The following is a 26,511-nucleotide window of genomic DNA, read 5'->3' as shown; positions in this document are numbered from 1 at the left end:
TTCAACTACCCGGACATAGACTGGCTGCATATGTGTTCCAGTCATGACAAAGAAGCAAAGTTTCTAGATATTCTAAATGACTATTCCCTAGACCAGTTGGTCATGGAACCGACCAGAGGGATGGCAACCCTGGACTTAATCCTCAGTGGGGACCGGGACCTGGTGTGAGATGTAAGTGTTGTTGAACCGATTGGGAGCAGTGACCACAGTGCTATTAAATTAAACATACATGTAACTGGCCAATTGCCAAGAAAATCCAACACGGTCACATTTGACTTCAAAAGAGGAAACTTCACAAAAATGAGGGGATTGGTAAAAAGAAAGCTGAAAAACAAAGTCCAGAGGGTCACATCACTCGAAAATGCTTGGAAGTTGTTTAAAAACACTATATTAGAAGCTCAACTGGAGTGCATACCGCAGATCAGAAAAGGTACCGCCAGGGAGATGCCAGCATGGTTAACGAGCAAAGTCAAGGAAGCTCTTAGAGGCAAAAAGTCTTCCTTCAAAAAATGGAAGTCTTGTCCAAATGAAGAAAATAAAAAAGAACACAAACTCTGGCAAAAGAAATGCAAGAAGACAATAAGGGATGCTAAAAAAGAATTTGAGGAGCACATTGCTAAGAACATAAAAACCAACAACAAAAAATTCTATAAATACATTCAAAGCACGAGACCATCTAGGGAGACAATTGGACCCTTGGATGATAAGGGAGTCAAAGGTGTACTAAAGAACGATAAGGAGATTGCAGAGAAGCTAAATGAATTCTTTGCATCTGTCTTCACAGTGGAAGATATAGGGCAGATCCCTGAACCTGAACTAACATTTGCAGAAAGGGATTCTGAGGAACTGAGACCAATAGTGGTAACGAGAGAGGAAGTTCTAAGCTTAATGGACAATATAAAAACTGACAAATCACCGGGCCCGGATGGCATCCACCCGAGAGTTCTCAAAGAACTCAAATGTGAAATTGCTGATCTGCTAACTAAAATATGTAACTTGTCCCTTGGGTCCTCCTCCGTGCCTGAGGACTGGAAAGTGGCAAATGTAACGCCAATCTTCAAAAAGGGATCCAGAGGGGATCCCGGAAATTACAGGCCAGTTAGCTTAACTTCTGTCCCTGGAAAACTGGTAGAAAGTATTATTAAAGCTAGATTAACTAAGCACATAGAAGAACAAGCCTTGCTGAAGCAGAGCCAGCATGGCTTCTGCAAGGGAAAGTCCTGTCTCAGTAACCTATTAGAATTCTTTGAGAGTGTCAACAAGCATATAGATAGAGGTGATCCAGTGGACATAGTGTACTTAGACTTTCAAAAAGCGTTTGACAAGGTACCTCACCAAAGGCTTCTGAGGAAGCTTAGCAGTCATGGAATCAGAGGAGAGGTCCTCTTGTGGATAAGAAATTGGTTAAGAAGCAGAAAGCAGAGAGTAGGAATAAACGGACAGTTCTCCCAATGGAGGGCTGTAGAAAGTGGAGTCCCTCAAGGATCGGTATCGGGACCTGTACTTTTCAACTTGTTCATTAATGACCTAGAATTAGGAGTGAGCAGTGAAGTGGCCAAGTTTGCTGATGACACTAAATTGTTCAGGGTTGTTAAAACAAAAAGGGATTGCGAAGAGCTCCAAAAAGACCTCTCCAAACTGAGTGAATGGGCGGAAAAATGGCAAATGCAATTCAATATAAACAAGTGTAAAATTATGCATATTGGAGCAAAAAATCTTAATTTCACATATACGCTCATGGGGTCGGAACTGGCGGCGACCGACCAGGAGAGAGACCTCGGGGTTGTAGTGGACAGCACGATGAAAATGTCGACCCAGTGTGCGGCAGCTGTGAAAAAGGCAAATTCCATGCTAGCAATAATTAGGAAAGGTATTGAAAATAAAACAGCCGATATCATAATGCCGTTGTATAAATCTATGGTGCGGCTGCATTTGGAATACTGTGTACAGTTCTGGTCGCCTCATCTCAAAAAGGATATTATAGAGTTGGAAAAGGTTCAGAAGAGGGCAACCAGAATGATCAAGGGGATGGAGCGACTCCCTTACGAGGAAAGGTTGCAGCATTTGGGGCTTTTTAGTTTAGAGAAAAGGCGGGTCAGAGGAGACATGATAGAAGTGTATAAAATTATGCATGGCATTGAGAAAGTGGATAGAGAAAAGTTCTTCTCCCTCTCTCATAATACTAGAACTCGTGGACATTCAAAGAAGCTGAATGTTGGAAGATTCAGGACAGACAAAAGGAAGTACTTCTTTACTCAGCGCATAGTTAAACTATGGAATTTGCTCCCACAAGATGCAGTAATGGCCACCAGCTTGGATGGCTTTAAAAGAAGATTAGACAAATTCATGGAGGACAGGGCTATCAATGGCTACTAGCCATGATGGCTGTGCTCTGCCACCCTAGTCAGAGGCAGCATGCTTCTGAAAACCAGTTGCCAGAAGCCTCAGGAGGGGAGAGTGTCCTTGCACTCGGGTCCTGCTTGCGGGCTTCCCCCAGGCACCTGGTTGGCCACTGTGAGAACAGGATGCTGGACTAGATGGGCCACTGGCCTGATCCAGCAGGCTCTTCTTATGTTCTTATGTTCTTAAGTATTTTGAAGGAGAAAGACATTCCATTCTCCTGAATCAGATTATCTGGAACTATCACAAATTTACCTGCACACTTATTTATGTGGCACACTGTTTTAAGGTGAAACTTTTGGTGGAATTTAGGAACATATATTTGGATTTGTTTAACCACCATTACTTAAACCAGCCTCTCCCAACCTTTGGGTCCCCAGATGTTGCTGGACTACAGTTCACATAATTACTGACCACTGGCCACATGGGCTGGGGCTGATGGGAGCAGCAGTCCAGAAACATCTGAGGACCCAAAGGTTAGGAAAGCAGACTTAAACCATTCAATTCAACAGGTGAATATATATATATATACACACACACATATATGGACTCTCAATACACACACAAACACCCATGGACTCCCACCTACCACCCCCAGGACTCCCAATCACAAACATAAACACAAACATGAGACTCCTAAACACACACACACCAGGGATTTCCAAACACCCCCAGGACTCACTCACTCTCATACTCACACACAGGGACTCCCAAACAGGCCACACACACACCCCACGGGTTGCTAAGCTTCCTCCTCTTCTTCCCTTTAGAACTTCTCCTGCAAGGAGGGGGGACGTGGCCGGCTGAGGTGAGTGACGCAAGAACAGTGAGGAGTGGCTTGAGCAGCACCTCAGCAACCGTCCTTCTTTCCTGCCACTTCGCTCCTCCTTGCCTTCCACTTGCTGAGGCTGCTGGTGAGGTGGGGAGGGGGCAGCAACAGCCTTGCAAGACGCTTGATAAGGAGCTACACTGGGTTGTCTCTACATAGGTCACCCAGTCCCCCTCACCATGCTTGCTTAGTCACCTCATGCCCACCCTGCTTGCTCGCTGGTCTGCCATCCTTACTTGCCTCACACATGCATCTCCCCCACCTCCATGGGATGCTGCAGTCATGCTGTGTGATGCCTTACAAAAATATTGTGTGTGTGTGTGTGTGTATTAATACACACACACACACACACACACACAGATGTTACCATGTGCGTAACGCATGTCTCTTAAGTAGGAATACCTCCTAAATGTAGCAATAATGAAATGTTAACTGGGACCGGAACCTGTCATGTTTTACTATATTCTGATACAAAGTATCAAGTATATTTATATTTGCCACTAGCCTGTAGGAGGCCGGTTCCATTTTTACTGTTTTTGCATTCTATGACTAGGAATCCTCTGGGTTGGGCGAAAGAGTTGTGCACACCCACCAGGGTTTTTTCAAAAGGAGTTTTGAACAGCACTCCTCCCTGCAATAATAAACATGTTTTTGAGAGGTCCTTCTATTTCAAAAGCATTTTACCATGCAGCATTGGGGGCCCTGTATGAAATAACAAGCCTAAACTTGTACATGAAACTAGCTGTACAGTCCTTGGCATCCTGGCTATTTTCTCCACTTTAAGAAGAGTTAGCAATCAAGAGCCTACAATATACAAAACACAAAATGAAGAAGAGTTACAAAGTAAAGAAATTAGAAAAATGGCACTTAACCAAACCTCTATTTTCCATGTGAAAAATAATTTGAAACAATTTTCTAGCTGGCTACTATACAAAAAAATTACCCACTTCAACTCAACCTTTTTCCCTATCAGATTTTAAAACAGAGAAACAAAGTAGTGAAAATTTAACTATGAAAAGTGTTTCTCAGGGGAGAATTAGACATTGCTATTGCTTTAAGTTGCAGAACATAATAAGCTGCCTTATACCAGGTCAGATTCTTTGTTCATCTAGCCAAGTATTATCTCCTAACCGGCAGCAGCTTGGCAAACCAGTTTCTCATCACCTGATCCTTTTAACGGCTGAGGATTGAACTTGGGATATTCTTATTGCAAAGCATGTACCTAGTTATGGTCCCTCACAGTAAAATACACTTATAAAGCTTTTCCTTACCTGTGCTTTTCTTTCACAAAGCTTGTACACAGTTTCCAAATTAGAATCATTGTGAAGTGGATGAGAATACATCCTATGCTCAAAGGCTTCTATTTTTTGGATTACTTTTTTCAAACCTGGATCTTTAATACCCATGTCATCAATAGGATCCAGTAAAGGAACGCCATCAAGGAACCGTTTCTGCACTTCCTTAAAAGTAAGAAAAATAAAAGCAAATGTAAATATCTGTAAAAAAATATTTTTTAAAAGCATGATCTCTGTTGCATCACTGCATACAGAAGATGTTTTCAGATCTTTGAGAGTTGGTATAATGTGATGACGAAGAGAGTGGATTATGAGTCATGAACTACCCAGTTTGAATCTCACCTTAGGCATCAGCAATATGGGAATAACAATACTGATATACCTTACAATAAATTAACAACTAGATAATACATGTGAAGTGCTTTGGATAACTGAAAGTGCATAGCAAATAAGCATTATTATTTCTTCGGTTCTCAAAAACAAAGTTATGGTACCTGTATTGACTTCAGTACGCTCTGCCTGTTATCAAGAGGCCTCAGGTCTTTTGGTATATAAAGCCGAACGCTGCTGATTGCTGACAAAAGATGCACCAACACAGGAACCACCTAATAGAACATATGGTGATGGGTAAAATAGAAACGCACTTGTTAATCTCAAATTACTAGGTGTACACAGAGCATAGCGCTACATTTCTTGGAAAACTCAAACATGTATTAACACTCATGAAATACATGCATATTGAAATAATCCCCATTTCAGGGTCTTAAGAATTACACCAGTTATTTAAAAATTAATTTCTTACATCATCTATTCAATTGGCTTCAAAAGGAGTTTTCCTAAAAAGTTCAATCTTGAACCAAGAAAGTCTTTGAAAATATTTTAACCCTAGCTAATTAAGTCTGACAAATTCACAATATCTCCTTTTCTACTAAAAAAAACAGGCTTGCCAAGTTTCAGAAAGAAATACAAAATTAATGTTATTCAGGTTGCATCACACAGACAGAGGACTAATTCAAATTACTGTTTTAGTTAATGTTAACTTCTGGCTAGAGGGTTTGTCGTGAGTTAAAACCTTTCAACGGCCAAATCTCACAAGTGTCTTTTATACACTATACCCTTTATACACTATACCCTTGAGTTCTATTTCTGTTAGGAATTTTAAAAAGGACAGCAGCAGTATTAAACTGCAATACACAGAAGAATCAGAATGAGTTTACACATAATGGTTAGAACAAACTACATAGCCTGGCTTATTACGAATGTGGCACCTGAGTCACTCCCTCTCGGCCTAACCTACCTTGAAGGGTTACTGTGAAAATAAAATCCAATAATGGCATGAGCATCAACCTGAATATTTTGGAAGGTGGGGATGAAAATCTACAAAAATTAATAATGATGAAATCAGTTTAAGATATTTTAGAAATGATGAATGATAAAAAATGTTTTCATATTTACAACTCTGCCTGACAGGAAACAGTCTCCCCAAATGGAACCACTACCAACATTATCCCATGTTCCAATTTATTTATTTATTTTTATTTATTTTGTTGCATTTATATACCGCCCATAGCAAGTAGCTCTCAGGGCGGTAAACAGCATAGGATAAAATACATACATCGTAATAATAAAATCAGAAACATATATGAAATAAAGAAAAAAACAAAATACAAATTAAACAAAATATAAGAAGATAAAAGGTTTGGTATACAAGATTAAAAAGCTAAAAAGATTAGAGTGATTAAAATGCTCAGTGACAGAGTGTGCCTAGCTTAGGGCCAACTGGAATAGGTTCATTATGGCAAATAATTTTTTTTGTTTTTGGAAGTACACAAAATAAATCATCAACTCTATGTTGAAATGAAGGGGAAATGTCTTTTAATGTTTAATGGCTGCATGAAAAAAAGAGTTTTTTCCCTATCAAGCCAACAAATGGTTTAACAGACTCTCAGAGACCATCCAAAGACGAAGTAAACAGAATGCTGAGAGGCAGATCTGGGATTTAACAATGAAGCTTGCTATAAGCTTGAATAATCTTTTTTGGGGGGGGGGAATTAACTTTAGCTATAGTTGTTCTAGCCAAATAGTTCTAAATCATTGTTATGCATCCTGTTCTTACCTAAGAATAGAGAAAAAGTGAAAGAATGGTTGAAGCATAGAAACAAAAGAAAGACCAGCTATGGATATAAAAGAATCCATCTAGCTATCCAACACTTAACTAAATATTTCTAAGTCTTGAATCAAAATTGGAATAGACTATAAGTTACAGGTCATTTCCCATTTTTAAGATTCAATCATGAATACAGCTTTGAAAGTTAACCCCGAATGATGAGAAATGTTAAGAGAATGAAAACACAAAAGCCCTTCATTCCTTGTTGGCTGAAAGCATTATCTAGGCAAAGAATCATACACGAAATAGCAAAACAACAATTCATTAGTTTGCACAACTGTATGATCAACTCAAACCTAGTTACTAACTGCTGCAAGAAAAAAGTGCAGTTGCAATCAGAAAACTCTGCCAACACGTTTATGCTGTTTTATTGTCTGTTATTGGGCAGTTCTTTAGAAGGTAGGTTGTATATGCACATGCATCACTTGAGTACCCATCCAAGACTTGCAGTTGTGTGAAGTGCCTCCACTGTGAAGAAATTTGGTCAAAGTGATATGAAACTTTGTGGTGTTCTCTGTAATAGCTCTTTCACAAATGCAAACAGTCATTTATTGTTGATTTCACTAAATGATGAAAATGTACAGGGCAAGTTCATTAAATTTACTTTCAAAATTTATAGGCTACTGCATTACCTTTTAGATTAAAGTCACTTCCACTAAGAAGAAAACCACTCTTGAGTGGGAAGTCCTCAAACATTTCAGACCACTTTTAATCTCAACCTGCGACGCAGAACCTACTTGTTATAAGTGTATGTTCATTTTTCTTCCATGCTAACTCTTAAAGTGAACCCTTTTCTCTATTTAAAATGAAAAAGTTAAATGCTGCTGGTATGACCCAATTCTGGAGTCACTAACAACTAGTTCAAGATTTGTCGAGACTGAGACCCTATCAGGAAGGGGACCACCTCAACATAAATATTAGTGGGACTGAGTTCCTATTACTCTGCTGCCTGCCTCATCCTTACCGTACCTACATAGCTGCAACAATGCAGCAAAGTTTACTGTGGTAGTAATATCCTCACAGTCCTCAGACCTAATGCTTCCAGCTGGTTGAACTGCATGTCTACATCAGGTCTTTCCTGTTCCTACAGCACAACTCGACAATACACTGCAAGGTCAAGGAATGCTGCTCTTTATATCCCTCATGACTTTTACTGTAGGAAAAAAAGAAGCGAAAGGTTTCTCAGCACTCTGCTTCTTCCATCCTCAATTATAATTGATCCTGTTGGATGCACCTTATTACAGGAGAAACTGGTCTGGCTATGCAAGAGGGGACTATTTTTCCACCAAGAAAATGTGCTGTTGGCTTCTGGCAACTATTTGTGCATGGAGAGACGAAGGGGGAATATCTTCCACAGGTCTGCAGAATGTGCCTTTCAAATCATTTTCACGCACTTACCAAATCTCTTAACTCTTTCACAGATCAGCTCAATGAACTATTTATCAGGGGAAAACACACACTTAGAAAAATAGTGGCCAGCTTCACAAGAATGCACAATTATACTTATCCATATCTCCATATCCTTATGAAAATTAGGAAATCTACCCTTATGCCACAAGTATTAAAACATATTGTTATAGTTTGTATTGCCATACATTTGTTCTCTTCTCTTTTTTTGTGGGGAAAAATCTCACCTGCATTTCCCCTTTTTCATCAGGTTTTGCTGGTTTTGCAGCTTCAGTTGCAGAATTTTTTAGGCTCTCTTTGCTACAATGCAGGAGAACTTCAGCAACATAGAGTGGGTCCAGTTCACCAGAGTTAGGCTGTGGTGGGAGGAAGAAATACAGTTAGTATGAATAAGGAGTCATTCCCAAACACTTATAAAAGAAAAGTGAGAAGCAAGAGACATCCTGCACAGAATGTTTCATTTGCCAAAGAATTGTAAGAACTTAACTAATACCAAAGTATATAACTCTATATAGTTATTACCACTTCTTTTCCGTACGTAAACTTGAAAATATTTATATAAATCAACATCAGCTCATATGATGAGGTGGGCTATAGGATCTTGATCAAATAGATGTCAGAACACCTGCAGAGCAAACTTCTTGCCACCCACTACTGCTCTGAATTTTGCTACTGCCCTCTCTGAAAGGAGAGGACAGGACAGCCGTCAGCCCATCCCTGGAGGAAGGCCCACTCTCCCACTGATCTGTAGCAGCTGGCTTTGAGCTCGAGACTCCTGGGTGGGGAGGGCTGGAAAATTCCAGAATAGCACATCTGACCTTGGGCTGGGTGTCTGCGTTTGTGTGTATGTTTTTTTATCTGATAGAGGGTGGGTGAGGACTTTTTTTTTGCTTTGGCAGCCAGGATGAGCATCCTGCCAAAGGTTTCTGTGGCTGTAGGGGGGTGGTTATTGTTTTATTTTATTTTTGTTTTATGTATGATATAATATTTCTGGCTTTTAATTATGTTGCAAATCGCTTCAGGTAGCAAGCAACTAATAAATTGTAATAGCAGCAGCAGCAGCACCTATCTGTTCCATGGCTTTGCAGTCCAAAACATAACAGGTTGGTAAGAATTCTTAACTTCTCCTTGTGATCCTTAATCTCTTTTGAACCATAGCTACCCAGATCACAAGCTTGTGCTCTCTCCCTCTTCCCCCATTCTTTTGGTAAAGGACACAACCCTATTCAATGCTAAGAAGGCTGACCAGAGGGAAGGCAACCCTGGACTGAATCATGAGCAGAATACAGGGCACGGGGCAGACTCCACCACAGAATTGTTGTGGATAATGATACTGGGCGCCAAGAGTAATTTAGTTCTGGGAACAGGCTATTGTCCCTCTGACAAAAATGCTCAGTGATCTTGAGACAGAGAATGAAATCAAGGTGGTGTCCAAAACAGGAAATGGAATACAGGCATACCCCGCTTAACGTTGCTTCACTTAACGTCGCCCCGCTATAATGTACATGCTCCATATGCCTTATTTCTCCAGAAACACAGCTAGCAAACCACTTACAGGGTTAGGGTTAGGTAGAGGCGCGGCAGCGCAGCAGCAGAGGCTTTAGCACGTCGGGGTGGAAATAGACGCAATCGCGCCACCACAAATCAGCTGGGAGGTGCGATCGCGATTAGCTGGGAGGCGCAGCAGCAGAGGCTTTAGTGCGTGGGGGTGGAAATAGACGCGATTGCGCCACCGCAAATCAGCTGGGAGGTGCGATCACTATTAGCTGGGAGGCGCAGCAGCAGAGGCTTTAGTGCGTGGGGGTGGAAATAGACGCGATTGCGCCACCGCAAATCAGCTGGGAGGTGCGATCACGATTAGCTGGGAGGCGCAGCAGCAGAGGCTTTAGTGCGTGGGGGTGGAAATAGACGCGATCGTGCCACCGCAAATCAGCTGGGAGGTGCGATCACGATTAGCTGGGAGGCGCAGCAGCAGAGGCTTTAGCGTGTGGGGGTGGAAATAGACACGATCGCGCCACCACAAATCAGCTGGGAGGCGCAGCAGTGCAGCAGCAGAGGCTTTAGCGCGTGGGGGTGGAAATAGACGTGATTGCGCCACCACAAATCAGCTGGGAGGTGCGATCACGATTAGCTGGGAGGCGCAGCAGCAGAGGCTTTAGTGCATGGGGGTGGAAATAGACGCGATCGTGCCACCGCAATTCAGCTGGGAGGCACGATCGCGATCAGCTGAGAGGTGTGGCAGCGCAGCAGCAGAGGCTTTAGCACAGGGCTTTGAGGCTCCGCATAATAGGTGACTTCAATTACCCCCACATAGACTGGGTGCATGTGTGTTCCAGTCACAACAGAAAGGTAAAATTTCTAGCTATCCTAGCAGACTGTGCCCTAGAAGAGTTGGCCATGGACCTGACCAGAAAGGTGGTATCCCTGAATATAATCTTCAGTGGCACCCAGGCCCTGGTGCAAAACGTAAGAGGTACTGAACTGACTGCAAACAATGGCCATAGCGCTTCTTCAGAAAAGGGCAATCAAAATGATCAAGGGGATACAGCAACCCTCCTACGAGGAAAGGTTACAACATTTGGGGCTTTTTAGCTTTATATAAAACAAGTTAGAGGAGACACGACAGAGGTGTATAAAATTATGCATGGTGTGGAGAAAGTGGATTACTCTCTCATAATACTACAACCCAAGGTCATCCAACAAAGGTGAATGGTGTGAGACAAAAAGGAAGCATTTCTTCACATAGCAGATAGTTAAACTATGGAATTTGCTACTACTAGATTTGGTAATGGCCACCAAATTAGATGGCTATAAAAGGGGATCAGACAATTTCACAGAGGATAAGGCTGCTGATGGTAATAGAAGGTGGCATACCTCTGCAGACCAGTTACTGGGGAACAGCAGCAGAAGACGGCTATTACACTCCTATCCAGCCCGTGGGCTTAACATTGGCACCTGTTATGTCATTATGACTCCTCAGCCACACCATTTTATCTTGTTATCCTCTCACCACCAGCCACTATCACATAAACATTTGGTTCTTGCCATCTTGGGTGCAGGAGGACCAAAGCTGGTGAAACAGATTATCTTAGCAGCCCTAATTGTTTGATTTAATGTAGCAAAAGACTTAAAAAAAAAAAGAAGAGGGGGAACCACTAAAACATTGATAACTGCTTTGTGTGCTTTCCCTACCACCTGATGCAAATGGGTGGCTTTTTTAGGTGGAGGAGGGCAGAGAAGGAACCGAGAGGGTCATGCCAGCAGGCCACACTGAAAGGGTCATTAGGATTTATGGAAGCTTTGCCACATCTCCTAAGTGATCCCAGCCATTATTTGTGGTAGCTGCGTACTCTTGCCTCCCCCAACTTCACTGGCATGTGCAGAGGACTCAGGAGAAGACTTGGCCTCTCACTCTGCAACCTCCCTCTTCCCCAAGTCCTGGTTATATGCCTGAGAACTTGGGAGATGGACAAACTCTGCCTTTCCTGAGTCCCAACCAGCACAACGTGAACCATTTCAGAGGGAGGATATCTCACTTTGTCGACAGGGTCAGGTATTCACCATCAAGATATCTGCAGTTACTGCTGCCCACCTAAACCATAGTTTAGTTGCCAATGGCTATCTTACAAATGTTTTATTTTTAATAGACACACAGCAAAAGCTTGTTGGCAAAGGATCCAAATCAGAGCACCAAGATAGAAACACCTCAGCATGCAGCATGTTTTCAGATGTTTGTGGTCTACTTCCTTTTGAGAAGAGAGGCTTTGCTCAACAGGGCACAGCTCTTGAAGAGGACTATTAAAAGACACTGTAAAAATTTCACACTGTATCAGAGATAGCTTTACAGTGCCCAGATGTAAACAGAAACACATGATTTGTTCCACTATTCGATTACCCAATAATCAAAGCATTTATTCATAAAGACAGTTGTGAATACCACCATCCTACTCTGTACAAAAGATATATACAGCAGCTGTTTTAATTTAGGTTTAAAGACCTCTGTTTACTTGTGTCATCTGAACTGCATTTGAAAATGCAATCCGTATGTTGAAAAGCGGCTTTAAACCAGCATTTAAAAACATGTGCTGTTTACTCAAACTTGGAACAGGCTGACATGCACATAAAATATTCTAAGGGCACACAAAACAAGCAATGCTGGATTACGTCATCAACGCCAGCTGCATTCTACAACAGGTAGCCAAGTGTGCGATGCACAAAACTCCAAAAGGGAGCCTTTTAAATTTCTGCTAATAGTATAAAATGTGCAGTCCATTTCGTTTCATTTCATGTGGACAAAAAGAAGAGCATGCAAGTTCACTTTTATGTCACAGTAACCTAGGAAGCCCTTGTGCCTCAGCCACCTCCTCTGCACTCCATGTTCAAAACTTACAAAAAAAGAATCGCCTTCTAAAAAATAAAGAATTCAAATTATCTGGGTATCATCAGTATCTTAAGTAATGGCCAAAACTCTCAGTCAGTGAGAGTAGACAGGATGGGGGAATCAAAGTATTCCAGTTAAAAAGCAATGTATGAGGTAAGAGTTTACACAGCATCTAAACCTGAAAAGAAAGTTGGCTTAATCCTGGCAACAACAAAAAGCAGGGAAATACAAGATTCCTTAGGCAGATGGCAGCATATTAGGTAGGAACTCCAAAATTTACATGACCTTAGGTGTGCTGGCAGAAAAAAAAAATCTTCTGCTCATGGTATGGCTGTTTCTGACTTAGAGGAGGAGCGTTGCAAGAAAAAAGTGAGCCCCAAATCCAGAGAAAATCTTGCACAATGCTTTGCACAAGCTCTCTCTTAAGGCCTTTTGATGGTCTAATATTTATTTTATTTATTTAGTTAGTTTAATTTATATACCGCCCTAAGCCCGAAGGCTCTCTGGGCAGTGTACAAAAAGATAAAAACAAGCACAATATATAAATACAATAAATAATAAAAAACAAACAAACAAACAATAACGAACCAAACAACATGCAAAATACGGAAATGCTGTTTAAAATACACTTTAAAATGCCTGGGAGTATAAAAAGGTTTTCACCTGGCGCCGAAAAGATAGTAGCGTCGGCGCCAGGCGCACCTCATCAGGGAGACTGTTCCACAGTTCGGGGGCCACCACAGTATCTATCTTTCTTATTTAGCATGCTTCTTGGTACACCATACCCTGGTAAGAAGTTCTGCACTGGAATGTGTGCAAGCACAAGTGCTGCCATGTTTGAGAGAACATGAGCAAGAGGCCTCCAGGAGCCCCCAGCACTGACTTGGTTGCTCCCCTGCCTTCTCCCAACCATGCCACTGTTTTGGTCTCTCTGTTCCTCCCTAGCTTGCCAGGGGGCAGTAGGAGTCAGGAAGGGATTAGTTTTTCTTTTAAATATTTGGATGGGTTGGGCAGTTTCGTGTGCTGCACAACAAAGTATTTATTATTATTATTATTATTGCTGCTCTCCCTTTATCAGTGGATCCCAGGATGGGTTAAAATACAATACTAAAAACAATTAAAACACATTATATTCACAGGAATAGGGTGGGTTCTGAAAACATACATCTCAAGTGTCGAAGGCCAGGGTGAAGAAGTGCGTCTTTAGCATTTGCCGAAAACTGCACAGCGAAGGCCCCTCTGCTGATCTTAAAAGATCCAAGAGGGCCTGTAGGGACCAGCCTGGACATTTGGCACTTGCTGCGCATCTGAGCAGCTAACCCCTCTAAATGTTACAAGAAAAAGTGATGTGGCAATTCATGTCCACCCTGGTGTGCCCTGCTGGGTACTGATGTTGGACTTGTTTCCATCATCTGCTGATGTCTCTGGCTGACAGTTAGGAGCCCACAGGCTTCAGAGACCTCAACGTAGGCCGCGAAGTCCAGTGCTAACACCACCACTGTTCAAAAGACTTTATGGACCAGCATTAATAAAAGTTTTCTTTTTATTCATCATTCTTTGGATTCAAGCCATGCTTCCAAGAATTACTTTGTCTCAAGCTACTGCAAAGGTTTTCAAACTAGCGTCGCCGGATGTTACTTGAGCGCTGGCAGCTCTAGACAACCACACGATAAATGTCCTAATTAAGAATATGACAACTCCCTAGATGGAGAACTGAATACCAACTTTTTTTAAAAAAAGGGAAAGCTCCCATTTCGTATGTGCATGTCCCAGGTGTTAGGGCCAATAAATACCTGGCAAGTCTTTGAAGGGACAGTAAGAAGGACTTTTAAAAAGTCAGTTAGGAAAGGGTGAAGCATTTAAGGCAATTACTGAGCAAGTGGCAAAATTCTTGAACGTGGCCATCCGAGTGAAACATAAATGAAGTCTCATCTACAAAAAGAAACTTTTACCCAGTAAAAAGGTTAACCTTTCAAATGGGGGGGGGAAGGGAGGAAGAGGGGCAATTCCAAGACAGATCCAATTTACCATTTTTTGACCAGCCCCATTTAAGGGGAAAGGTGTACCTGGTGCTCCTCACGGCAGATAGAAGCACACAAGGAAATTAAGGTTGCAATCCTGAACTCACTTACTAGGGAGTGTGCCCTGGAGAAGAGAAGTGGAAGAGAAAGTACTGGAAATGTTCCAGCCAAAGAGAGATTCTTCTACTGTGAATTGATTTTCTCAATACTCATCCCAATATTCTCCTTTCCTCCTACACACAGTTTCAGATGAAGAAATTTAAATTTTAAGAACTAGACAACACAAGAGTCAAATTAAACAAGGTCTGAAAGTCAGAAAAAAGCTAGATTATCAGGAGCCTTTGACAGTACCAAGGGCTGGCAGTTGTACGCAGAAGGCAATACAAGGATTCCACTCCTCACGCCACGCTCAACAGTCTGTAGTTACATCAGTACATTAAGCTGTTTATATTTAAAGCACAATAAATCAGGAAAACCTCTATTCAATTATCCTATGTTCTTCTAATATTGTCCAAAAGTGTAAATGATCTTTGAACAATTCATTTAATAGGAAAAAACCCTTGCAGTTTAAGAATGTACCTACAGCCAACAGATATTTCTATCAAAAAGCAGGGAAATTGGACAGCTACAGTGAATGTACCAGGGGAGCAGGAGACCTGATCTCCTCTCTGAGATATTGTATTGCCCTACAAATTTGTAAAAATGCAAACACAATTTGGGTTGGTCTTTCACAGTCCAATCCACTTCCTGTGTTGCTTGGAAGAATTTGGTAACGTGCCAAACATGGGGGAGAGGAGGGCACATTTGATCATTTGCATGCTTTTTGAGTGCAGTGGGATTTACTCCTGTGCAATCATGCGTAGGATAGGTGAAACTGACCATGAGGGAGGAAGAGAAGAGGGAGGGGATTGGAAGGGCAAGGACGCAAGGGGGAAGGAAGGGGAGGGGCAGGAAAGAGGCAGAAGGTAGGGTAGGCTTGATAATTTTGCATGCTTATTGAATTCAGTGGGATTTACTCCTGTGCAATTATGCTTACTATAGGTGAAACTGACCTGGGGAGGGGAAGAAGGGAAGGGGGAGTGAAGGAAGGAGATTGGGTAGGTGGACACTGGACAGACAGAAAGCCCCTTTCCTTTCCAAAAGGAAAACACTGTTAACAGTGTCATTATTTTGGGGGCTTTCTCTATCTTTTATTCTACAGCACACCCGTGTAGTCTCCCACCCAAATTTAAACCAAAGCTGTCCCCGGCCACATCCACACCAAACATTTCTTCCACTTTAAACTGTCATGACTTCCCTCAAAGAATCCTGGGAAATGTAGGTTGTGAAGGGTGCTGAGAGTTGCTAGGAGACTCCCTTTTCCTCTCACAGAGCTACAATCACCAGAAGAGGTGCTATTAAACCACTCTAGCCACTGGAGTTCTGTCAGAGGAATAGGAGTCTCTTAACAACTCTCAGCACCCTTCACAAACTACACTTCCCAGGATTCTTTGGGGAAAGCCATGACTGCTTAAGTAGAAGAAATGTCTGACGTGGGTGTGGCCGCGATTAGACAAGCCAAACAGCTGCAAGTGTAGCTTTTAGAACACTGAGAGTTGCTTCTTACTGAGCACACCTGCACTATCATAGATTACAATGTTAAATTTCTTATATTAATTAAAAATCAGCCATGCCTTTTTTTAACTTTTAAACTGCAGAAGATGAAGGTCAGAGTATGGGGCAAGGTCAGTAATAGGATTATAGATACTCTGTGAACATGGCTGATTTTTAATTGATTTCAACAAATTATGAGAACTCTGACAGAAAAAAGTCCAAAAGGGGTCTGGTTTTCCCCCTCTTTTTACACTAGTTACTACTTTCGATTCTCCCTGACTGTTTTGTGTATCACCAAGAAAACTTAGAGGGTTGTTAAGGAAGTGTTTCTGAGTTCAGGGCTATAAGTCCTGTAAGGTTTTGTTTTGAAATGAGCTTATGGGAAACAGTAGTATGGTATGGGGGATGCTTTCAATTTAATATGATAGAATGTGAAAAATCAGTGCTGGCTATATAAGCAACTCTGAAACGGTGACAGTAAAGTAGAACAGTAAAGATCTGAGCCCGTCAACATCTCAAATATGGCACAAAAATACGTCTTGGTATGATGCAAGATATAATATGCAACTCCTCTAGTCTGTTTGTAAATTCCACAGCAAAATGCAATTTTCCAAGATCATTTTAGTGTCTTCATAAAAGGATAAATGAACTGAAGTCTTATGGAGCCAATTCTGGAAGCAGAAAATGACTCCTGCAGATCCATTCTGCCTGGGAAATTATGATGAAAGAAGCTATATAAATAAAACAATGAATCGTCATACAAATAATGATTACTGACAGAAGAAGCAGTCATACAGATTTCACCTGTAATCAAATCAATGTGCTCCAGAGTTCACAGACTGTGAGAACCATGTGTCAGCGCTATGAATTCAGGGAAGTAAGAGATATATACAACTTCAATCCGTGAACTGTCTGAATGTCTGAAGTTCTAAAAACTATGCATAATATGACCACTCTGAGGTAGTTGACTGGATATCATACATCTGAGGAACAATCACAAATGCAAGGCCCAGGAGGAACTGGAAAACAAGATCTCAAACCAAGGCACAGTACTCACTGGCACTTACTTCCCAATAAACATGTTTAATTGAGCACCATTCCTTAGAACACAAGACTCTTAAGAAACCAGGACTTTTGTGCACTTGTCCACAAAAGTGTGCAGTTCAATCAGAAATAAAGTGTTTTAAATTATCACTTGTTTTGGTCAAGTATATTTATGAACCGGTAGAGAAGACCGCTGGATATTGTTTTACCTTCACATTGGATTTCTTGGAGAAGTTTACCACTACACCCCAGCCAAAATCATCATCTTCATTTTTCACCTAAAAAAAGTAAATAGAATAAATATAAAGCTGCATCTGAACCAATATTTATATAACATTCTGACCTTGACAATAATTGCAAGTTGGACTGTAGCAAAATATCACCAAGCCTGGAAATGAACTTGGAAAGCAATTTGGTAATTCTATTGTTCACTTCAAGGACTGCTGAAGTTTCTTCTTGCCTATAAACGTTATCAAAATCTATTAAGATGTTTATAGCAGGGGTTGGATCCAGACTTATAATGAGCAGAGTTCCATTACAAGAAATGAACCACATAACGAGCAAAGAAGAAAGGAGCAAGGAAGCAATTTTCCCTGATTCCACCTTCCCCCTGAAGCCATGCCCCCTTTAAAAGTGTTTCTGGGGGTTGGGGACCCTCTGAGGCAACAAGGGAGATTGTACTGAAGGCTAAAAACAGAAATCAGAGAAAACTGTTCCCCTCTTCCAGCTGATAAGCCTCTGCTGGATCCCAATCTCTAAGAAGTCTCTCTGTTTGTGGAGTGGCAAGTGTGGAGCCAACCTAGCAACACAACAACAAACAAATTTAAAAGTTGTGTGTGTAAATAGCTCTCAAGAAGCAGTATGCTGGTCATTCAGTGCTCTAGATGCATTACATTAATCTGCTATGTAGTGCAATGCCTAACGTTACAGGGGGAGCAATCTGACCCAAAGTGTGTATACAGTGGAGTTGTGGGTGGGCAATTGTGTGTGTGTGTGTGTTTCTGTTTAAAAACAAACAAAACAAGACAGAAAAAATGACAAAGATTTAGAAACACTATTTCTAAATAACTTCGTGTTAAACAACCCAAAACAGCTAAAGCAAATACCGCACATGAAGCAAAACTCTCAGAAAAATACTAACAAAACATACAATTTATATTAACAAGAGGGGAAAACGCTAGAAACCAGAGCAAAACAAAACATAAATAAATACAGATGCCACACAGAATAACTAGATCAGTAGTTCCCAAACTTCCCACACATGCAGACGCGAAGTGCCTGAAAATTGCTCAGGGGGAGACCACTTAACGATTTTCTTACCCACTGAAGCAACTGTAATGTGCTAGATGCTGTATGGTTTTTAATTATATTTTTATAGCTTATTTTTTGCATTAGATTGTATTACAATTTGAATTCCATAGAATTCAAACTGTAATACAATAAATTCAATATAGGATATAAAAAAAGCAATAAGATATGATTAAATATCAGTATGAATATGTAACATACCATCTCTTGTCTTAAACTACAAATCCAAAGACATGTTGTGGGCCACCTGAGTGAAGCTCACGGGCCACCGTGTGGGAACCCCTGAACTAGATGTCAGAACACTAAAACACTGGTGCTCTATTTTAGCAGAATACACTTTTCAAATATACAGAAGATGGGACAAAAGCAACTTACTTTCACCAGCCTGCCTGGCTGTAAAAATGGCAAGCAGTACTTTGGCTTGTGAATGTACTCTTCTATTTCTTTACCCAGTTTAGCCAGCTGTTGTCTGATTTTATAGTAGATGACCACATTTTCCTCATTCGGAATTTCAATCTCATTGTACTGATGTTCCAACTTATTTACCTCTGCAAATGAACATTGTAAAATCAACCTGTTACACAAAGCACAGAATATCATAGCAAATCATGGGCACAATTCCTCTCCAAAGAAACACACTACCCACATGCAGAAGAATTGCCACAGAACATAAGAGGGCCTTGTTTTCCCTCTCTGTCCCTTCCCTTGGCAGTGACACTCAGGGCGTTACAGGGAATAACTTGGTGCAGTGCCAGCATGCCTGCCAGGGGAAGGCACAACAGGACTCCTTTAAGCTCTATGAAGCTGCCTCTGAGTGTTGCCTCCATCCACAAAAGGGTTATGGCTTACTGTTAAGCATTATTTTGTGAAAGACCTCTTTACATATTACAGTTGAAGTGTACACTTAAGCGATACTAGTAATTTATCATTTAGATTTCCAAGTGTATCTGTAACAGAGCAATGCTTGAAAACTGATGCACTGTGTAGGTACAGTTGTCAGAAAACTGAAATTTGCAGAATATACACTTGGTGATAAATCCAAGATTGTTATGCGATTGTCAAATAACTGCAATATTTCAACTGAAATTCTCTTTCCAGCTATCCCTAACTTTAAAAATACATAAATCTATTCTCCATGAAAAGGGTGGGATCAGAAAGCTCAACATATCCAAATGCTATGAGCTTCTGTAATGAGGCCACTGCTCACAGGATCTACCTTAAGGGTTTTGGCAGCATGACAAGAGGACAATGTATTTCTCTTTGCTAGAAGCAGCACCCAGCCCTGCTTGCAGCAAAGATAGCACAGCTGCACTTTTGCAGCAGCTCTGCTTCTTCCTAAGAGCTTCATAACCACCAATCATAAGAGGCAATGAGGCTTCCAGGCCCTGCACAAGATCAAAAGGACCACTTGAAGAGCTTCAGCTCCCAAGCAACGTTACATTACAGCAGAGCTTGGCAAAGTTTTTTTGAACTACAACTCCCATCAACCCCAGCCAACGTGGCCACTGGATTGGACAGATGGGAGTTGTAGTTCAAAAAAAGTAACTTTTCCAAGCTCTACATTAGAGTGATCTGTACTCGTCTCTGAAACTGTAAGCAGGATAAAGCTGGATGGTTGTGCCCCACTTATTGCTGCTTGGGATGATGTTTCATTAATACAGCCCCCATTCATATTGGGCTGTGAGTCAGCAGCAAGCTAGTTAAAGAGCCACATCTGAAGCATTCATTCAGTTATGCTGAGCAGCCAGGGATCTTACAAACTAGGCAATGAGCTCTGTATACCCAAGGAGGTTTTTGGTTCATGTTCTTTGAACAACTTTCTCCTGCCCACCCCTAAAATGCAATACGGTAAATCCCTTTTGAAAGTGAAGTCACTTTCAAAAGCAGTTTATGATTTGGCAGGAGGGATCTCAAAGGAAGAAGTTCAGCTGCTCAGAGTTTGAAAAACGCTGAAGCTGCTGAAAGAAAGGAAGTTTGAAAAAATCCACTGTACACTCCACAGGTTTTGGGATCCCATCCATCGTGGTTAATGATTCTTGTCAACTAAATTCATATTCATTAGCACTAGGTAACTGGCTCTGGAGAATACTGTGCAAGTAAACCCTAGGAATTTATTTATTTATTTTTATTTGTTTCATTTATAGACCGCCCATAGCGAGTGGCTCTCTGGGCGGTGTACAAAAAGGTTAAAATATAAAATATCAACAATAAAATCAGACAACAAACAATAAACACAAGCAGCAACTAAAGAAAAAAATAAAAAATAAAAAAATTAAATTATAACATAAACGCTTAAAATGCCTGGGAGCATAGCCAGGTCTTAACCTGGCGCCGAAAAGACAGAAGCGTAGGCGCCAGGCGTACTTCTTCGGGGAGGCTGTTCCACAGTTCGGGGGCCACTACAGAAAAGGCCCTAGATCGAGTAACTGTCCTCCGGGCTTCTCGATGGGTTGGTACCCGGAGGAGGGCCTTAGATGCTGAGCGAAGTGACCGGGTAGGTTCATAGCGGGAGAGGCGTTCCACAAGATATTGCGGTCCCACGCCGTGTAAGGCTTTATAGGTCAAAACCAGCACCTTGAATCTGGCTCGGAAACAAATAGGTAGCCAGTGTAAACGGGCCAGAACAGGTGTTATATGTGCTGACCGGCTGGTCCTCGTCAGCAGTCTGGCTGCTGCGTTTTGCACTAGCTGAAGCTTCCGAACTGTCTTCAAGGGCAGCCCTACGTAGAGCGCATTACAGTAATCCAGCCTAGAAGTTACCAGAGCATGAACAACTGAGGCAAGGTCATCCCTGTCCAGATAGGGGCGTAGCTGGGCTACCAACCGAAGGTGGTAGAACGCATTCCTTGCCACCGAGGCCACTTGCGCCTCAAGAGACAAGGAAGGATCGAAAAGAACTCCCAGACTACGAACCTGTTCCTTCAAGGGGAGTGTGACCCCATCTAGAACAGGGTGAACATCCACCATCTGGGCAGAGGAGGCACTCACCAACAGTGTCTCAGTCTTGTCTGGATTGAGTCTCAGTTTATTAGCTCTCATCCAGTCCATTATCGCGGTCAGGCAATGATTCAGCACATCCACAGACTCACCTGTAGAAGATGAAAAGGAGAAATAGAGCTGCGTGTCATCAGCGTACTGGTGGCAACGCACTCCAAAACTCCTGATGACCGCACCCAGAGGCTGCATGTAGATGTTAAAAAGCATGGGGGACAAAATCGACCCCTGAGGGACTCCACAATGGAGAGTCCAAGGTGTCGAGTAATGTTCCCCAAGTACTACCTTCTGGTGACGATCCGCCAAGTAGGAGCGGAACCACTGCCAAGCAGTGCCTCCAACTCCCAACTCCGCGAGTCTCCCCAGAAGGATACCATGGTCGATGGTATCAAACGCCGCTGAGAGATCAAGGAGAATCAACGGAGTCACACTCCCTCTGTCCCTCTCCCGACAGAGGTCATCGTACAGGGCAACCAAGGCTGTTTCAGTGCCAAAACCAGGCCTAAAACCGGATTGAAACGGATCCAGATAATCGGTCTCATCCAAGAGCACCTGGAGCTGATTGGCAACCACCTGCTCCAGAACCTTGCCCAAAAAGGGGATATTTGCCACCGGTCTATAATTGTTCAAGTTATCTGGGTCTAAGGAAGGTTTCTTCAAAAGAGGTCTCACTACTGCCTCCTTGAGGCTACTAGGGACTACTCCCTCACTCAAGGAGGCATTTATCACTTCCTTGGCCCAGCCGGTGGTACCAGTCCTGCTAGCCTTGACCAGCCAAGATGGACAAGGATCTAGAGCAGACGTGGTCGCCCGCACCATTCCAAGCACCTTGTCCACTTCCTCAAGCTGCACCAACTGAAACTCATCCAATAATGAAAGACAAGACCGTGTTCTGGACACTTCAATGGATTCATCTGTCGTAACATCAGAGTCTAGGTCCCTACGGATGCATGCGATTTTATTTTGGAAGTGCCCTGCAATGTCGTTACAGCGAGCTTCAGATGTTTCAATGGTATCTTGAGGACCAGAATGTAAGAGTCCTCGTACAACCCTAAAAAGCTCTGCTGGGCGGCAGAGAGATGTCTTGATAGAGGCAGCGAAGTAGGACTTCTTCGCCGCCCTTACCGCTTTTATGTACGACTTAGTAGAGGCACTTACCAAAGCATAATTGCATCCGTCTGGAGTTCGTCTCCATCTGCACTCCAGCCTCCTTCTCTCTTGCTTCATCAGTCTCAGCTCCGGGGTATACCACGGAACTGTATGAGCTCTGCATCGAAGAGGGCGCGCGGGAGCGATCGTGTCGATAGCCCGGGCCATCTCTGTATTCCACAGTTCGACCAAGGCCTCGACAGGAGCGCCAGTACTATCAGCTGGAAAAACTCCCAGAACCCTCTGAAAACCCATAGGATCCATAAGCCTCCGGGAGCGAACCAACTTAATAGGTCCCCCACCCTTGCAGAGGGAAAGAGTCGTCGTAAGTCTAAAACTCAGCAGGCGGTGATCTGTCCATGACAATGGAGTAGATGAAAAATACCCCACCTCCAGATCACCATCTCCATGACCAGTGGCGAAGATCAAATCAAGAGTGTGACCCGACACATGCGTTGGGCCAGTAACAAATTGAGAGAGCCCCATGGTTGTCATGGAGGCCATGAAGTCCTGAGCTGCCCCAGATAAGACAGTCTCGGCATGAACATTGATATCCCCCAACACCACAAGTTTGGGGGACCTCAACAACACCTCCGAGACTATCTCTGTCAGCTCAGCTAGGGAAGCTGTTGGGCAGCAAGGTGGGCGGTACACCAACAAGATTCCCAGTCTGTCTCCTTGGCCCAGTACAAGGTGGAGGCACTCTAGACCAGTCGTCATCTGGACAGGATGCCTGGTGAGAGAGAAAATACTCCTATAGACCACAGCGACCCCGCCTCCCCGGCCCTCAGATCTGCCATAGTGCTGCACCGTATACCCAGGTGGGCAAAGCTGAGAGAGGGCAACTCCTCCCTGCTCACCCACCCAGCTCTCGGTTATACACGCCAGGTCGGCACCCTCATCCACAATTAAATCATGGACAAGGGAGGTTTTATTATATACCGACCTGGCATTCAAAAGCAGCACCTGGAGATCTAAGGGCTGGCTGATAGAACCACCAGCAGTTCTGTGGTCTTGAGGAGAACCGGAACAAGGCACAGACACAACTTGTCTGGGGCGAGTTCCCCTTACCTGGCATGTTCTCCTCCTAACGCCATACCTCCCATTACCCGTCACTACGCTAATTGGGGCCCCCGGAAGCCCCCCCGTTAAATACAAAGCATGCTCTCCCAGGCACATTTTAAAAATATTTAAATACAAACAAACACATTCACACAACAACGCATAAAAATACACATAAATATACACAAACACGTCCACACAATCTCATTCATACACACAACAGACAAAACAAACAGACAATTAAAATGCACCCAAATATAAATCATGGTAGACAAATTGCTAAAAAGATTAGGTATTTCATAAAACTTACTTTCAACGACTCCTGGAATAGCTCTGTAATGTTGGAATTGGTAAAAAGATTTTTCTAACATGTATTCTGGGTTAATTTCTTCAACACGCAGCAAGTTTAACACCATATTGTATGTCAAATGGAAAGCACTGTTTAGAGGGTCAGCAGATCCCTAAAACAGAGAAATAAGATTAGCAAGAATAGGCAGCATTGAATATTAGATTCTAAAAGGTTTTATCCTGGGGTTACTAATGGAAGCCAGACATTTCATACCCCCCATTTATTATTTATAATATACTACTCGTTCACATACAAAACGTCTAATAAGAACGAGGCAAAATGTTCCAGGATGATATTGCAAGATAAGCATAAGAGAGAGACCCACAAACCTAGTGAATCCCTACTGCCAGCTCTGTAGGCATCAGTCTCCCTGTCACTGCCGATAATGGGAGAGATGCATATGCGAGGGCGAAGTTACTGGATTAGGACCTACAACCGTTGTGCACCTCCTACATTTACAAGATCATGTCAATTTAATACAAACTGTTAAGATTTACATATGTTCTCCTAGACTAAAGCAGCTTTCATCTTAACATCTTATGCCACGCACCAGAAGATTTCAGACTTTATGTCTTCAGGAAACCTTCTCCACATCAATTTATCTGCTGAACAACCTCTCAAGTGTCAAGAGAATCCCTGACAGAGTTGTAGAGTATATTCTGTTAATATGGGCCACCAGCCAAACACCAAACATTTCCCTGCACATCAGTGATGGCAGACAAATTTACTTGAAAGGTTTCCCACTGAAGTTCCCCTGCAGTATGCCATTATTAGCATTATCCTGGGTTGCCTTGGATCCCAGTTTGAAAATCACTGATCCAAACAGTTCTAAAGCCATGGTCAAGATTCAAAGAACCGCACCACTAGTTTCCACAAGCACAAAGAAACTTCAGTGGTAGCCTCCCATGCTGTTTTAACGTTTAAAACCAAAAAGTTTCAAAAACAATTTGTGCTGTGGCATGCAAAACTGCTTTTCAAAAACACCACTGGCCACAATTCTTTTTTTGCATTCTGTGCTGAATATCATTTAAATAGAAAAGTGACATCCCCGCATTGTTGTAACTACTTAAATAAATGAAAAATAAGGCTGTCATTCAATTCAATACTATTAGTTTGCACATATGTGACATTTCTAAAGAAAACTCATACTATAATTCTATGATGTATTCTACCATGAACATATTACAAGTAAGGGAGAGGCTGAGAGATGGTAGTTTACGATAATCCTATAATGTTGTCTACCATAAATAGCCTAACACTTCAGATTGAGGTGTGGTTGCAATCAGTCTGAATTAGGATATCTACATATGAAATGTGGAGATTAGAATAAATGGCCTCCAACAATTCTCTAATAAGGCTTTAAAGAGGTGTCACCTGCTTGTTCTTTATTGGGTGTAATCAAGTGTTCACAGCTAAGTTATCTCCACTGCCATGTTATTAAAATATAATTATGTTAAATGGATGCAGACAAGAGACAATTACACAAACGACAGAATATTGTAGCAATCCAGTGGAGTACCTGCTATGGAGATTTTATTTATAAACTATAACTTTCCCGGGTGGAAACATGCATAGGACTTTTGTGAACAAAATTTTCACACAACTGTTGCCCATTCTTGATCAGTGGATTCCTCGCAGCTCTATTAAAGGGAAACTCCCAAATGCCTGCTGCCCTCAAGCAGACTGGGGAGAGGGAAGAGGCTGTGTGTCCTTTCCTTCTCACCACTTTACCGGTCCAAAGATGTGGATAATTTGACTTCACCACTGCGGATAATCAATTAATGGGGAAAGGAAGAGGGACAAAACAAGAAGCAAAAACTACTGAGATGCTAGATAAAGAGTGAGCGGATGGAAGAATCCCTTCCACCCTGTGCTAGGAATGCATGTGTGCGACAGCATTAGTGACACTATTTAAACTTCTTACCCAGCTTTGCAAACCAAAGAGGCAATGAGAATGTGGATGGAATCCAGTGCTTCAGAAATGGCTGTCTATTGCCAGGTTCCAGCCATTTAAACTCTTGGGGCACATCCTAAGCATGAGTATAAATGCCTTTAGCTTTCTATTTGATATATAGCTCTTTAATATTTTTAGCTTCAACTAATATTCATGTTCTATTCAAGAGTTTAGGTGGGCAGAGACTTTCACAAACGACTGTGCCACAGAAAAACATTTTATTTTGTTCTAAACCTAATGCATATTAGCTTTGTTAGGTGTCCTCCAAATCAATGAGGTGTGATTTGTCTTCTAAATCACTTTACAGAATTATAAGTTACAGGTGTCTCATCTAGACACCACGGCTGCAATCCTAAGCATACTTATGTGGAAGTACATTCTACTGCTAGGAACTGTTTCTTTCTGTTATAGTCCATTCCAAAACACAAACTGATCATTTCACTTTCAGCAAGTCTCACTCTAAAAAGCGATGTTTCTAAAAAGCGATGTTCAGTATTAGTTTATTTATGGGTAGATGGGTTCACATATGGCCCCAAACCATGGTTTGGCACTATAGGA

General features: G+C 42.1%; 1 protein-coding gene across 2 annotated transcripts in view; it reads right to left on the bottom strand.

Annotated features, from left to right (window-relative positions):
- MTREX (Mtr4 exosome RNA helicase) overlaps positions 1-26,511 on the bottom strand; it is a 76,955-nt gene that overhangs the window by 15,118 nt on the left and 35,326 nt on the right. For both annotated transcript variants that reach the window (XM_061617956.1, XM_061617967.1), the window contains exons 16-21: positions 23,961-24,111; positions 18,821-18,993; positions 17,347-17,415; positions 8,326-8,454; positions 5,019-5,129; positions 4,501-4,689 (exon numbers count right to left, since the gene is read on the bottom strand). In XM_061617956.1, the coding sequence (XP_061473940.1) occupies positions 4,501-4,689; positions 5,019-5,129; positions 8,326-8,454; positions 17,347-17,415; positions 18,821-18,993; positions 23,961-24,111 (822 nt within the window). The remainder of the gene's footprint in view (positions 1-4,500; positions 4,690-5,018; positions 5,130-8,325; positions 8,455-17,346; positions 17,416-18,820; positions 18,994-23,960; positions 24,112-26,511) is intronic.

Source organism: Rhineura floridana, chromosome 1 (assembly GCF_030035675.1).
Source record: "Rhineura floridana isolate rRhiFlo1 chromosome 1, rRhiFlo1.hap2, whole genome shotgun sequence".
NCBI classification, from domain to species: Eukaryota; Metazoa; Chordata; class Lepidosauria; order Squamata; family Rhineuridae; genus Rhineura; species Rhineura floridana.
This window is presented reverse-complemented; position numbering and strand designations above follow the sequence as displayed.